Source organism: Strix uralensis, chromosome 3 (genome assembly GCF_047716275.1).
Source record: "Strix uralensis isolate ZFMK-TIS-50842 chromosome 3, bStrUra1, whole genome shotgun sequence".
In the NCBI taxonomy this organism is placed as follows: domain Eukaryota; kingdom Metazoa; phylum Chordata; class Aves; order Strigiformes; family Strigidae; genus Strix; species Strix uralensis.
Window position 1 is genome coordinate 109588174 of NC_133974.1, and position 16218 is coordinate 109604391.

A 16218-nucleotide genomic window follows, 5' to 3' on the forward strand; every position below is an offset into this window, starting at 1 on the left:
ACAACACAGAAAACAATAAACAACTTGTCTTTTTGCTTTATAATAATCATGCACTATACATAATTCTGTAATGTATGCTTTAACATGACCTATACATTTGACTTTTACGCACTGTGATGTAATATATAATGCATCTTTTATTACACTGTAATTATAAACAGTTGCCCTCCTCCTCACAAACTCCCCCAGAAAGAAACAGTAAAAGTAACGGGTCACTCAAGAGCTGGCAAGTGTTCTCCTGTTGATACACTTAAAATTAACTTCAGATGATTTTACTTATTTCTGGTGTGAAAACCACTTGTGTTTATGTGATCTGCTTTATTACTACTATAAATACAGGAAAACTATTACAGTTTCTTACCAACTGTCAGTTACACAATGACAGTACATTTCTATGCCACAGCTAAATAATGTCATATAAATACACTCAAATGTTACAATGTGAAGAGTTGAAATCCATAAAATACTACAACTGAAAATTTCTAGCTAATGGGTGGGTTTTCCCCTCTTAGTCCTTCACTTAAAAACAAGAATTTAAAGCCATATATGTATGAAGATAGGTTAATTCCAAGTTCTATGAAATCACTAGACATTTTGCCTTTGATTTCAGTTGTGGCAGGTCTTCAGACCATATATATTTACCCACAGAACAGGAACCCATCTATACTCTTAATAAGAGCCTTTTATTACATTTTAATAAATGCAACCCTAAGAGACTGGCTCTTGGAGAAATCAAATATAAAAACACATATGTTTCTGAGAGCTGTAATTTCTGAAACACAAGAATTTTACAAGCAAATGAATACCATTAGCTTATACCCAGAAAAATATTCCCTATTGTTTTAATTCATTGACTCTTGTTTAAAAATTTAAAAGAATGCATTTAAATAAGAGATGCAGCTCAAAGCAGAAATTAACTGACTCCCTTATGTAGTCTACTCTGAAGTCACTAGCAAAAAGAGGGTTTATATATAGCTCTACTGAGCCAAGATAAATCTCTCTTCTGTGCATGAACTACTTTGTTCCACAGCTCTGTTTTCTTCTTCCATTGCTGCCCTTTACATATTTGGCAATATTAAAGATTCCTCAAAGTTTTCTCCTATGTAACTTAGTGAACAAAAATTATAACTTTGACCTCAAAAATTGAAAGCATATGCTAGCTTGTCATTTCCTGGAAAACTAGATAGACAAGAAAAATATTTTTTTTTCTAAGGTCCCACCGGTGACAGTCCTGAATTTAACACAATTTCATGTTCATTTTTTATTACCTTTTTAAGCAGGTGTTTACTCTCACAGCTCCAAAAGAGGCAGTAAAATAGGTTAAAGAATATAACCAAAAGCTAGTTGCGACATGTGTGTAGTAAATGGATATTTTCCATCTAATCACCCTAGTTGTTGCTAACATTTTACCTAATATATGTGAACACTCACTGTAGCATCTTATTACATTACATTTAATTGTCCAAGAGATGAGCCCAAAGCATAAAGTTCAGCTCTGCACCTGAACTGAACCTTCTTAAAGTTCATTAGATCTAGATTTGGAATTTTAGATATTTTAAAGGCCACCCAGAAAACTTGGAACTAGCTCCCCTATATTTGGAAGCATTCAGACATGACCATCACTTGGTTTGTGCCTGTATTCTGTCATTAATTTAGTTCTAAAATCTATCTCACAAAAAACCCCCATAAAATCAAGCAAAATATAACATTCTTTTTTCTCAGTTTTATCAAATTAGCTTGTATTAGTTACAACTCTAGGCACAAATTAGTGTCTTCTAACTAATGGCTGTATTGTCTGGACCAGACAAGGCATTCAAGTATATAGTGGGAAAGTCACCTGGTGACTGGGGATGGATTAGACAACTCTACATCTTCCTCATTTAATCACATTGTTCACTTCCAACCAAAAAAACCCAAAATCACATATTGTATCTAGGAATAAATATACAAATATGTATGTGGCACAAAGCAGAAAATTCTTAATGGATACTTAAGGGAGAACCTTCTCAATATTAACTGCCTCCACCAGACATTGACTTCTTTTAAATGTGAAAAGGGCTAACAGTTGTGTTAGGGAATGTTCCCACAACTTTTTTATTTTTTTTTATTACCAAAGGAAGAGAGTAATACCTTCAGCAATGAACTGAAATCTAAGTTGCAGCTCAACAGACAAGAATAAAATATAATTTAAAGATGATCCCAATGCTTTTCTATGAAGGTCTGGTCCCACACAAAAGCTGTTCTTGTACATGTTGCTTTTCACTGGTCCCAAAGAGCCAAAACCAGAGCTGAGGATTGCTGCAGAACAGAGGTTTCTCATCATGTCTTTTTCCTCTTTACAACAGCAAGCAGAGGGACATTTGGCTGGAGAGAAACTTCACAAAAACCTTTGTCCTGACATAGCGCCAATATGGCATCACTCAAACCAGAGTGATCCTCCCAGAGCTAGTTAAGCCATGTTTCACATCCCAAAATAATGCTTATGGTACAATATGAAATTGCTGCATCATGCCAGAGCAGCTGTCCAACTGTATATCTGTAACAGACTTTTTTCAGACTACACAATTTTAACAGCATATAATCTACGTGCTGCAGTCTGCAGTTCATACACAGTATGTTTCTGCCCCATAATGTAGCAGCAGAGTCTAAACACACCAACTAAAATGTCTGGAAGTTAAGTTCAAGTTATTCTTTCCGTGGGTGTCGCTGCCGGCATTCCTGACACTTTCAGGAACTGAATGAAGTCTTTTCACAAATACAAACCAAACCAAATAATTTTGTAGTTTCCTCCAGCCTTTCTCACTGGATTTTTTTCCCTTGCCACAGGTGGCATGTAATAGAGATCCACCTACTGCTACTCGTGGCTGAATTTACGTGAGGGAAAAATCAGCCGTTTTCCTATTTCAATTGACAAGAGGATCAGATTTGTTCTTCCCATTACTATGGTTCTAGTCCTGGTACCTAACAGTCTCTATCAATCTTGTTAAATTTTGTAACTAAAAGCCATTTTGCTGTACTTCCTTTCTCTTTGAAGATCTCTCTGCTCTCAAGATCCTATTTTGAAGAAACCGTTACAGAGCAGGATAGCAGAAGCCCTATGCTATGAAGCCACTACGAGAGGAAACTCCCTTTAACTTAATCCAGAGCATCATATCAAGAATAGAAGCTCTCTCTCTGCAAGTTCTTAAAACATGAATTGCCAGAATCTGGGAGAGGAAGGCTGGAAAAAGATGGATTTGGATATATCGGATTTCTTTGGATCTTTCCCTAAATGTCTCCAGTAGCTTCTGTAAAGACACAGGATACTGGGTTAAGTAGATCTTCACTTTTTATCTAGTCTGGCAGTTCTAAATAAAGGCAGTATGACATTAATTAAAGAAATTCAGCTCTTTATCTGCACAGATTTCAAAAACACTTTTCAAACTTAAAGTACTAAGATACTTGATAACCAAATTTTTAGTTATCATAAAATCTTCATGAACTCTCAGAAGCAAAGGAATTAAATGGAAAGGAAATAAATGTTCAGTTTTGTAAGAAATGATAGCTCATTGACAGCAGAGCTTAGAGGTGGGTCTTCCCCCTCTCATCTCCCTTTCCTTGTATGCACCTATTGACCACCTTGTGCTGATTTATCAGATCATAAATTGAGTAAATTCTTTGTATCTAGATAGTTCTTTCTTTCTTTAATTGAGTGAATTAAAGACAAGAGAGTCTGGGGCATGCACAGAGAGAGCAAGGGCTACACAGCTGTGAGCAGGACCCATTCTGGTGGCAGAGTTTTGTTTGGTCTGGTTTGCTACTTGTGGAACTGCAGTCTTATAACCCGTAGCGTCCTCTCTCATGGAAAACACCCTCCTCTACTCCTCGCCACTTGGAAAACTCAGTATCACTGTAGATTCACGCACACAGCCCACCTCCCACACTATTCTAAAAGTACTGTTCCAAGAAAATACTCAGAAAACCACATCTCCAGTTTGATCTAGCTTTTACTCCACAACCAGTTACAATGCACTAAGCAACAGCACACCATAAACCTCTGTGGTTTCAAAGAAAATATAAATATAATCAAAATTGTGAACACATCTCACAAATTTGGCCCTTCCAAGGAAATTTCAACAAAAAATGAGACAATGAAAAATATCAATTGATGCTTAGATCATAACAAATCATCCTTCCATCAAATATTTTTAAGACTACTAAAACTGCTAGGTTAAACTCTTCACCTCTCATGTTTACTTACGTCAGCAAGAAACACCACCTTCCTTCCAGTTTACTACCTATGCACCTGCATAGCAGAGTGCAGAGATGTACAAAGCAAGGAATGCTAAGATATGCTACAGTGACTATGACTTCTGAAAAGACAGCAGTCACTTTTTATACTGCCAAAAATAATCCAACAAGTGCTCCATCCGCTCTTGCAGTACACATTGCGGGGGGGGGGGGGGGGGAAGAAAAAAAAAAGGTAGTACTATGGAAATTAGTCATGGTTTCACAGATTCTCAGGTAGTGACTGATTCCCATCCATGTAAATTAGCGACACCATAATTTAAAGCTAGTGGATCTTTACCACTAATAACAATAGCAGGAGTCTCTGAAATCTTCCTTCTCCCTTGCAACTGGAATTACTGAGGTACTGAACATTAAGTTCAATTTGTAGAAAATGTTGAGCTACCAATGAAGAGCAAAGAATAAAATAAGAAGTATAAATAGACTGGAAGACTCTGCGAAAACAAAGTAAAACTAACATTACACTAGGAGAAAAAAATCTTGTCAAAATATTGTTTCCTGTTACAGTTTTTACATTAATATTTGTAACATATTTATAACATACCTGTTACCTGTTTCTTCAACTTTTCAATTTCTTCTTTCAAACTTTTAATTTCTAAATCTTTGCTTGCTGTTATTGGGCCATCCACTGTTGAATACTGCAGAGCCTGGACTGTCTGGGTGGACTCTAGAAAAAGATGGAAGAGAGAGGGACAAATCACACACCTGACATCTCAGGAGGTCAAAAAGATATTACTGATAAATTAAGATATGCCTCACTGAGTATTCTACAATTTGTAATTTCCAACTACCATGTGCCAAATTTTCAGTAATTATCAGCTGGACAAACTAAGTTTTTAGAGGCTTTAAGAATGAAATCTTTATGCCATAGTAAGTAAGGTACAGTGCAAACAAAGTCAGCATGTTATAAGAAGTTGCATACATGGGATATTTCAGGCATAAAAAGTAACAGAAGTTTAATTTGTCAAAGGAAATAATGAGAATTCTTTTCTGCTAAAAAGCATTCCAGGAGGTATATTTATTTTTTTCTGCAGTATAAACCATACCTTACAAACCTAATCGAAGTCAAAAAAGTGGTTGAATAAATTTTTTTAATGACTGTACCTTGCAGTTTTCTACTAAGTTCAAGCTTTTCCTGTTCTAGACGTCTTATTCTCCTCTCATAAGCTTCTGTTGCTAAACTATCCTCCAAAGTTCTTTGAATGCTTGCATCAAGATCCATGGAGGGCGGTCCAGCTGTCAGTCTTAGACAGCTGCGGTCTGAAAGCACACTGGGGGAAAAAAATTAAAACAGTATTGGGTTTTACAACAGGCTGTGTTTAAAATAATTTTTTTTAAAAAAACAATCAATGAATAGTTGTTTAAATTGTTAATTACTATGTAATTTATTATACAGTCAAATAATACCTTGTTAGTATGTGCTCATTAAAAATTGAATTAATTTTTACCTAGCAAGACTGATCACCTCAATGCATTTATTGTTACATAAAAGTGAATGAACTCTTGATTAAAAATTGTCATTATGGACAGTCAACATTGGCCAGATAGCAAAAAGCAACAATCTAGATAGTCAGTAAGATTTCAATAATGGTTTCTTTTAAAATAATTAATCAAGTTTCCCAAATACTTTAAAGACAACAATCACAACAAATAGTATGAGATTATCACATGACAACTAGGCCACATATCACAAATGCTGTGGCCCTGATTCTGTGGATAGTCATGTACACATACCACTATTTATGCAAATAACCCTTCTGAAGTCTACAGGACATGTCACATAACCAGCACGAAGCACATGTGTTTGGAGAAAGATAGGCCTGCTTTTTCAGTGGTTGTAAACAATCTTTATTTATTTTCATAAATGATCAAGGAGCATACATGGACTTCCTTGCTACTGATTAATTTAGCATTGAGATGAACATGACAAATACCACATGAATACCAAACAGCAATAAACGCAATTTTTAAAAGATTTCCATTCGAACTTACACGAGTGGCAAAGGACTAGAACTAAAACTGTTTTTAAAGTCTAATAAGTTAAGTTCACTCTGGGTCTGCACATCTGCTCTTAACTTTGTCATATGCAGTTAACTTCATACATTGTCTGAAAACCACCATCAACAAAACTGCTGACCTTTAAATTCAAGTAAATTTTACCTGCAGAGAGCTCATTCTTTTGGACAGACAGCATTTTAGATTATTGCCTAGTAATTTCCTCAATAAACCACATTCTTTGGTGTCTGTTTGCAGCTGGTTACAGAGACATAAACTTAAGATACTATGTAACTATCCTACAGACAACTTTGGAACTCTTAACTTACCAGCTACTTGTGTATGTGAAACCCACAAATGGTAAATGATGGCCAGAAAATGCAGTGTGTGATGGTGGAGGCATTGTTTCCTAGAAAAATAATAGGACAGTTGAGTAAGTAATATCCTACCGGACTTAAAAGAAAAAAATTTTCTCATTTAACCGTATGTGAAGTGTTAGTGATAATACATTAACTATATTCACAGTCATCCTTATCTACAGCCCAAATATGAAACAGCATCACCTAAATCTATAATAGCATGCAATATACAAAAATACAGCATGCTGGCATAAAAATGCTTTTCTAATTAAATAGGCTATCAGTGGAGGAAAGCAGAATATAACACGTATTAAAAGCTGATCTATTCCTTCTTTTTTCTAAGAAGCTCTTAGCATAAAGAGTATCCTTTTATTCCCTCCTATACTCCTCTCTGCTATTTAGTCAGCAGGGCTTCCTGCCTGTAGATTTACCAACCCTACTTTTGAGTGGGCTATCTCTATTTGGAGAGAACAAGAGTCAGACATTTACTAGAAAGTAATACAACAGGACTTTCTAATCCCATTAGTGCTTTGACCATTTCTTCCTTCATTGCTCCTTTTTCCTGCCAGACAAAGAACTGCAAACCCAAGACAAATCTTTGAGCTTCTCCTCAGGCTAAAATAACCCTGTTGCTATATTATTTGAACCACTGTAAATTCTAATATTCTTAAATACCCTGCTAAAAGTTTCCCGTTTAACCCCAAGATGCAAGGTTTATGTTGCTATACTAGAGACAGTCTTAACGGTCATCAAAAGAAACTCCCTAAGAAGATTATGAAGCTGAAAGTGCTAAAACATTCTGAATTTCAAGAAAAGGTAATATAATGATTTTTTTTCCAAACAAATGAACACCAACAACACGGCTAGATTGTGTACGTACATCAAGTCTACATTGTGGCGCATTTTGGAAACTAAGGACAAGACCAAATTACTGCACAGGTAGTTCAGAAAACAAAACCAAAAAAGGTGAAAATGCTTCACCTCGCATGTAAACAGCAGGTTTCTGCATCTTTCAACAAACACCAAAAAAAAAAAAAGTATTCCCAAGGAAATAACACAAGGCGTTCCTCTGACGCTAAGACCTCTATCATCTGTCAAAGTTCCTGTTCAAAAGCATAGAAACACTAAGGTTGTTAAAAATCAGTAGTTGCAAAGCTTTTTGAGCAAAGGCAAAATCATTTCTTTCTCACTAAGATTGTACCTGAAGAAATGGCTGTTGTATTTCTCCTAAATTTCCCAAAACTCAAGTCAGAAAACAAGCTGGAAAAATTTTAGTGGGAATGAACTGAATGGAATCTTACAGAGATAGGAGCAATTAGAGTAGAGCACTACAATAAAATGTATTATGCAAACTTAGTACAATTCTCAACAATGCTCCGTTAGAAATACTGTGTCTTGAAGACTATCTACATGTAAATATATTATTCTTTATAAAACACGGACACTAAGAACTTGTTACTGCAAATAACAGATGTATGTTGGTTAAAAACGTGTAAAGTTACAATGAATTTACAAAGTTGAACTGAAGTTATCCTTACACGTATATGTTTGGAGGATCAGCCGCTGAACTATGAATGTTCTTCATTCACAGTTCTTCAAAGCAGTACTTATTTGTTGTTTATGCAGTGAAATAAACTGCCATTTACATATATTTTGTTATAAAGTATACTACAAAAGCAAATTTGTCAAAATGTTAACTCTATACTTACAGAATTTTTTAAGCAATCATCATCCACATCAAAGTTTGATGTATCAGTGGGGCTGCTGACTTCAGGGATGTAAGGTGCCTCACAGTTTCTAATGTTGTCCCAATCAATCCCAGAAAAAAATGGATGGTTCTTAAAGTCTTCTATCCCATTTTGTCCAAGTCGATGCTCTCTGCTACAAATGAGCCTTCGGATGAGGTCCTTTGCACTTTCAGAGACATCTGTCACTTGTGCAGGAAACTGAAACCTCTCCTTAAAGATTAATAAGAGAAAATAGTTTATCACCAAGAAAAAGTTGGAAAAATCACCCTTCTTAGAGAAAATCACTATGTAGAAAAAGAAATGTGCAAATACTCCAGTTCTTAAATATATGCAGTAAGGTTTCTAGGAAAAAGACTTCTTCAAAGGATAGAAACTATTGACTTTTTTTGGTCTCCTAGTTTTTCTCCTTTATTTGGATTTCTCTTACACTGTTGAATTGTACAGTTACCTCCATGTGGAAGAACATTTAAGAATCTTCTGCATAACCAATCAATGGATCCACCAGAAGAAAGTAACACAAAAGGAGTGGTGTGATATAGCCAAGATTTACTCCACAGAGTGAACTAACAGCCATGTTTTCAAATCCCGATTTTCAGTTCTGAACTGCTTTATCCTAAAGCAAAGCCATCTGCAAGCCATAACCATAAACTTACTAGATTGAAACATATTTTTTGTTCTACATTTATGAATATTAACATAATTAGTACACAAAAACTCATTTTTAAATAAGTCTTCAAGTTACCCTATTACTTATTAAAAATTAGCTTAAATAGAGAAAGAGAAAGTGCACTAACTTTGTGGTTCATTATTTTCCCATAGGTCTCCACCAAGGACTCAGCATAAAAGGGTGTTTCTCCATAAAGCATTTCATACATGCAAACGCCTAGGGACCACCAGTCACACTCGGGCCCATACTTCCCTTTTCCATCTTCCATGGCCTGCAAGATCTCTGGAGAGATATAGTCTGGAGTTCCAACTGCCACTGAAGATTGGACCTGTAGAAGTTACATTTCCAGGATTAAAATCCATCCATCGTTACAGACACTGCTGTTTGTGGCACTGTGCATGTATATATAAATTTAGCCTAGTGTGCTAGCTATAACAACTAAACAGAAAGGCTTCTAAATTAATAAAGAAATACTTAAGCATCCAAGGCACTATATTAATAGGCATCCCAGTAATTTACTTTTGCTAAACTCTTACAAATATTTAATAACAAAAAGAACAAAACTGTCAGTTCTCAGGCTTAGAGCTGTTAAGTAATTATGGATTAGGTAATCGCATATATTAACTCAAATACTTTGTAACACTCTGGGACACAATTAACATACTGGAATTACATTCTAGTCACACCTACTATATACTGTGCAAGTTTAAATATACTACAATTAGCACATCATCATATTTCAGTATCTCATTCTGCTTATACTAAAGCTTACATGTTCAATAAGATTAGAGCTCAGAGCTCAAAACTGAGGTTTGTAGCTCATCAACAAACACATACTCAGTACTGACAGTGCAGCTTATCTTTATTTATTTATGTGTTGACTATATGCATCTAAAAAGCTTTTAATAGAAAGTAAACTCAAGCAGCGTGTAGCCACAGTTTGAACCAAGGTTAGTTACATACCAATACCATTACAATTCCACTTCATTTGACATAAGGCACCTTTTCTCTTTATTAGTACATATCTTAGTGGCTAGCAAAAGACTGAAGAAAAGGTGTTTAGGAATATATCATTCTTTCTAATTTACCGTTCCATCTTCCATCAGTTTCAGACATGAACCAAAATCTGCCAATCGAATATGTCCATTCATATCCATCAAGATGTTGTCTGGCTTAATATCCCTGCAATTAAAACACATTCCAGAATTAGTACAAAAATGTTTTGCATAATATACAGTCCAAGCATTGACTCTGCAACACTCCCATCATTCAAAACCAGCAAAAGATCAGTAGATGGAACACAGTCACTCATCATATGGTGAAATTTGCACCAGGGACATATCGTGACGGCGCCGTAGATCAGATCATATAATGCCTGTTAATTTTAGTAAGAACTGTGTGGTCAAATTCCTCTCACCTCTCACAGGTAGATAGGAGAATCTTACTTGCTCTGAACTTTTGTACATAAAACTTTTAAATCATCTGAAGAATTCTAGTGAAGTACTGCCAAGTGAAAAGATGCACGCTTATACTGGAGCTAGATAACAATCCCTTAAGTTTTACTGTAGAGCAAAATGTCAATGAAACCATAAAATAATTAACACATTTTTAAATTTAGTGTCTTTCATCAATATTTTTCTCTCACAGACATCTTAGCTCACTATGTACGTCTGTCACACTTCTGCTGAAATGATCAACAAAGCCATTGTGCACGCTACTGCAGCTCTGCTTGGCGAAACTCCGCAGCTGTCTCACTCAGGTCATGATACACATGGCAAAATCCTTCTAAGCAGGCAACATAATAAATACTCCTTATTTTGCCAATTTAACCCTTTTTTTAATCTCAGGTTTCACAGATACCTAAGTATACTGAAACACAGATAAAGTATATGCCCCCAGTATGCAGCTGACTAGGACGAAAGCATCTACGCTCTCAAAGTTACCAGAGGGACGTTTATTGTTCAGCTTGCAAACTAGGTTCAAATGTTGAAATTCCTTTTCATTAAAGTACACTTACTAGAAATATCCATTAAGCTACATTTTTTAAATAGATGACATTATTACATTCTTACTCTATCCTTATTATATTCAAAAGGTAAATTACAACTGTATGAATAAAGTACTATACTTTCTCAGTGAACAATCATTTATAAGACATAAGAACAAATCCCCTAAAACAAACAAAAAACAAGTGAAGCCCTGACTTTGCTGAATTCCCCTAACAACTTATAAATGAATGCCATCAATTGCTTTGCAAATTTCAAAATATTCACACGCTACAACATTGCACATGAAAGCAAGCTTTGTTGTTTGGTTTGGGTATTTTTTAATAAAAACTGAGTTATAAACAATGTTTACTGAGAATTTACAATGGTAAAAAGATTAGAATCAGCCCTTGAACAACATTCCAGAATCAACGGCATGATGGTGTCGCACTGTTACACACTCAGTGACAATGAATATGGTAAACAGCATGTTGCTTTGAAGAAAAGTACTCTCTGAATTTGTGTTACCTAAAGATGAGCAGGTAGTAGCCCATGCTGAAAACAAATTTTAGTCACCTTCCAAATATGCAGAAACATTTACAAAGTAAAATACAAACACTACTTAAGAAATAATTTTGCATCCCGCAACTGAGCATAAAGACAATTATTTACAAACTAAAACATAAAAATTAACTGGGTACATTCCCTAACTAACACTCCTCCACTTGATTTTTGCTGACACTGAATATGCCAAAGAATTGCAACCTCCAGATTGAGATAGTTTTATTTATTTTACATTCACCCACCAAAAACATTCCTTAAACATGTTTCTAAATAAAAACAAACACATGCTATTGAGACCTCTGGAATTGTAACTTCAGTTTACAACACTTTGCAAAAACATGCACCTAAAATCAAGTTCCTCTTAGAAGCTGGACCTAGTTCAAGCTAAACAAAAACATGAGTCACCCTTGAGGCTCCATTTATCCACGTTTTATCTTTTAATATATTCCCGAGAGAAATAATAATACTACTACTAATAATCATCATCATACCAACCTCCCCCATTCAATCTCACAAAACAGCAGAAAACATGAAAAATCTTACTTTGTTGTCAACGCTGTGCAAAACCAAACCCACAAACAACACTGAAAGCACTCAGAGGAACAAGTATTTCTCACAAAGTGAAGTTTGTAAGGCTCGATAATAACTTCGTAAGAACAATTTTTATAGTTCAGAAAAAAAAAAAAAAAGGAGACCAACTTAATGCATACAAATTCTTTTCAGCACTTGTAACAGAAGGTATGGGTTATGAACAACTGTTCTGAATTCAGCTGAACTACGTTAATAAAAGACAGTTTGAAAGACAAGAATTGCTGGCACCTGCAGAGCAGAGTAGGCTATAAGCAAAAGGAAAGTTAAGAAAATTATGAGCCCCAGAGGGGAACAAGGAAGGGGAGTAATTATTGCCAGTGTAACTGAAGAGTTCAAAGGTGTTGATTATGGGGAAAAATAATATGTCATAAACACCGCATCTCTACTGAGCCCGCAGTAGTTAGATGCCATTAGAACTATGAGGTTTGTTCCAGGTTTTTGTTTTGAATGACATTTGGTGACTCCTTTAGATATCAGAACTAATTCTTCTCCTGTTCTAAATAAAACATGATGATCCCTCTTCACACCCACTCCACCTTTCCCAGCTTATCACAGTTTCTTCGCTGTATGAACTGGTTTCCTCTTCCCATGTTTCCATCTCAGCTGCTGCTTTATTCTCATCATCCCCTGCCTCCTAGACTCGCCTTGAAAGTTGAGATGTCCAATGCTCCATGGCCTATCAAACCCAAATGTTCTCCCCTTTTATTTCCTTCTTTCACTCTCAGCTTCTTCACTCCCAAACCATAGTCTCCCTACATGTACACATTTAACCAATCCTTTTTTCTCCCATCTCAGCTCTGGCACTATTTCCCCATAGTCACTTCCCAGATTCCCTTCTCATTCCACTGGCTTCCTATTCCTCTAATCCTTACTATCCTCTTCCCTGATGTCCAGTTTTTATTCTATTGCACAGAACACTTCTTTGGCACCAAAAGGAAGAACTCTATTAGCAACAAAGAGTCTCCACGCTGTCTCTAGTGTCTATTTACCACCATCTCCCAAAATTGCAGGGCAAGTCACTTCATTCTTACAGCTCTGAAACAGTGCAAACCTACAGCAGAAGAAAACTGAAAAGCATTTAGGGACAAAACTCTGCATATGATTGTTTGAAACTCTGGCACATTGAGGGGAAAATTATAACCTGAAAATATCTAGGTGGAAGGCAGAAGAATGAAAATACATCCATGACTCAAGGAAGATTCTCTCCTGGATTTCAATGGTGTCTTCATATCCCAGAGCAGAAGAATTTCTCACAGGACTTTTAAGAATTACTTTATTCATTTAAAATTGATATAGGAAAAGCAATGCATGTTTCTTGATCTTGTTCCTGGAAAAGAGATGACGCTGCTTCAGGCAGATACTAAGGAAGGAAAATTCCAGACCAAGTAGCTAAAATCTGGCAAAAGTAATGAGCAAATAATGAAAAGTTAAATGGTTTAGTGAATAGACCACTGGGCTGAATCTCTGTAGATGAGAGTTATTAGATGATTGTGGGCAAACCATTTCAACATCACTCAACAGTAACACTGGTGCTCAGTCAAGCAACTAATATCATCTGGCTAGAAGGCTATGGAGCACTAATACTCTAATAACCCTATAACTAGTTCACTATAATATAAGAAAAAAGGTCTGCTCACTCAAAATATGAAATAATAATTCAGTTTCAAGAAGTAAGGATTTAGAAGCTATTTTATGAACTAGATTTATAGTGGGAACAAGTATTGAATTGGGGGCACTGCTCTGACACCACTGTGCTCTCTGGAGACCCTGAGTTCTACCAAGTCCCAGGCAGTTCAGCCCTACTCTTGAGATGTGCAATGGGTACAGGTTGCCAGAGTTAGACCTGGTACTAATCAAGTCAGTACAAGTTCTTCAAATGTACTCCACAGTGAATTAAGGGGACATGGGTACTCAGCATACCCAAAGAAATACAAATATTTCTTATATCAATTTTTTTGTAGCACTGCCACCCGAGGATGTGAATTAAGCAAAGACAGATGTTCTGTTTTGGTTTTTTTTTTTGAATGGGTGATATACCAGCCAAGAAGATAGAAGTCTAGACCAAATAAACTTCTTTAAAAACATGTATGTCCATTTAAATCATGACTCCAACACACAGAGTATTGGAGTGACTTTTATTTTTCTGAGGCCTTGACTGTAGGAGAAAAATCAGCACTGCATAACAGATTGAATAGAGTGATGCTCTTTGTATTTGTTTTGCAGTCATTCGTTATTTGCTTCTGTTCATCTGGAGAATGCTGTAGGAATAAACAGTCTGTGTGATACTGGAAACTACACTTGCACAGAAAATGAGTGTGGAGGCTTATGAAAAAAGTTTGAAAAATCTTTAACGAATCATTTTTCATAATGCTTCTTGGTTTAATTTGGGGAGCTGTTCTTCAGATTGGCACGTTTACCCAGATGACTTCACTCACCTCTCTTTAAAAGTTTACTTTCTTAAGCTATAATTAAAACCCAAACATTTTACATACTAACTGTGTTAATATAAACAAAGTTCTGAAATAGAACTACAGCAGATACCTGGATTATTGCCATTCATTTTGATTTCTCTGTTAATGAGCCAGAGTAGAATTTCATTTGTTCAGTAAGACTCAAGAAAAAGTATTCCCTCTGCGACATGCTAAATCCACAGAACATTCCAGCTGTAAAACAAACTAAAAAGAATTTTTAATACATGTGAATGTATTTTTTCTCCCTGGATTCATTTCTGATACTAAACGGAACTTCAGGAATCATGAGGTCTTACATATTGAAATTTGGACCAGACAACGTCCTTAAGTTCTTTCCAACTTGAATTATGTGATCATCTTATGGTTTCAAAGCATATCTGTTCCTGAGGTTCATCTATGTCATTCCTTGAATCAATGTTATTAAGTTATTTGCAAGACCACATGGAGCTCCTCAGGTCTACAGCACAGGAAGCAGCAGATTCCAGAAGAATCTTAAATTAATTTTGTTTCACAGGCAGCCTCACGGAGACAGGGGACCAGACAAACAGAAAGGAAGATACATCAAAAAGAGTGTGACATTTAATGCAAGAACTGTAACAGAATGATTAAGAAGCAGTCACATCAGATATGCCAAAATAAACCAAAGATTATGCCAGTGGAGCAACTCACAGGCCCACATCTTTAAGTTTACGTGATAAAAACCCTACTGGCATTGAAGAGTTTATGACCAGTAGTGATCCCTCTTCTTGGTAACTGTGCAGTTATAATGCAGAATGTGCTCACTTTGGTTATTCATTTGTATTGTGTTTATTCTTTTTTTCAAAAGAAAAATGATGAGGCAGAAATGAAGGAAAAGCTGAGTCCTTCTCTGTAACTAATATCAACAAAAGGTGGCCAGATGGTTCAAGGGGGCACCTCTCAATATGTCCTCACTGGAATAAACATTTCAGGTGCTAATGGACTGTCCTCACATACACAGCTGAGCTTTTAAAGCAGCAGAACTGAAATGACAATAAAGGGGCTTATGTGGTTCTAAATTCAACAACTTCCATGTGAGCTGAGCCTGAAGAAAGAAATGGACCTGTCTGAAATTAAAGGAGCAATTTGATAGCTGAGCTACCAGTTTATTTTAGCCCACTGGCTAAGAAAGGAATAATCTGGAGAACTAATTTTTATTTCAAATGTTAACATTAGAAAAGCATGGAAATTTGTTAATTTTCCTAAACAGGTCACAGGCCCCAAGTCATGCTGTCCTTGAATAGTAAAGAACAAAGTGAATAGCTTCCACTAAATTATTTTTCTGTGAAATCTTAACATGAACACTATTTTTTTTAATGCTACCAATGAAAATTAAAATACCAGCAGATGAGAAAAATAAATTAGTTTCAGGTGTAACTGCTGGCACAGAGAAACTGATCCAGATAACTTATTACTAATTGAGGATTTCGCAGCACATTATTTTCTCATTATACATGCAAGAGCATTCCCCAAAAGTATAAATAAAAAGGTTAAAAGCAGACATCAATGATTATAATTATCCACTTTTACAAC

General features: G+C 35.8%; 1 protein-coding gene across 13 annotated transcripts in view; it reads right to left on the reverse strand.

Annotated features, from left to right (window-relative positions):
• The window catches only part of CDC42BPA (CDC42 binding protein kinase alpha), a 191607-nt gene that overhangs the window by 68976 nt on the left and 106413 nt on the right, over positions 1 to 16218 (reverse strand). For all 13 annotated transcript variants that reach the window (XM_074863873.1, XM_074863878.1, XM_074863872.1 and 10 more), the window contains exons 7-12: positions 10145 to 10238; positions 9184 to 9384; positions 8351 to 8599; positions 6612 to 6691; positions 5392 to 5558; positions 4832 to 4954 (exon numbers count right to left, since the gene is read on the reverse strand). In XM_074863873.1, coding sequence (XP_074719974.1) covers positions 4832 to 4954; positions 5392 to 5558; positions 6612 to 6691; positions 8351 to 8599; positions 9184 to 9384; positions 10145 to 10238 — 914 coding nt within the window. The remainder of the gene's footprint in view (positions 1 to 4831; positions 4955 to 5391; positions 5559 to 6611; positions 6692 to 8350; positions 8600 to 9183; positions 9385 to 10144; positions 10239 to 16218) is intronic.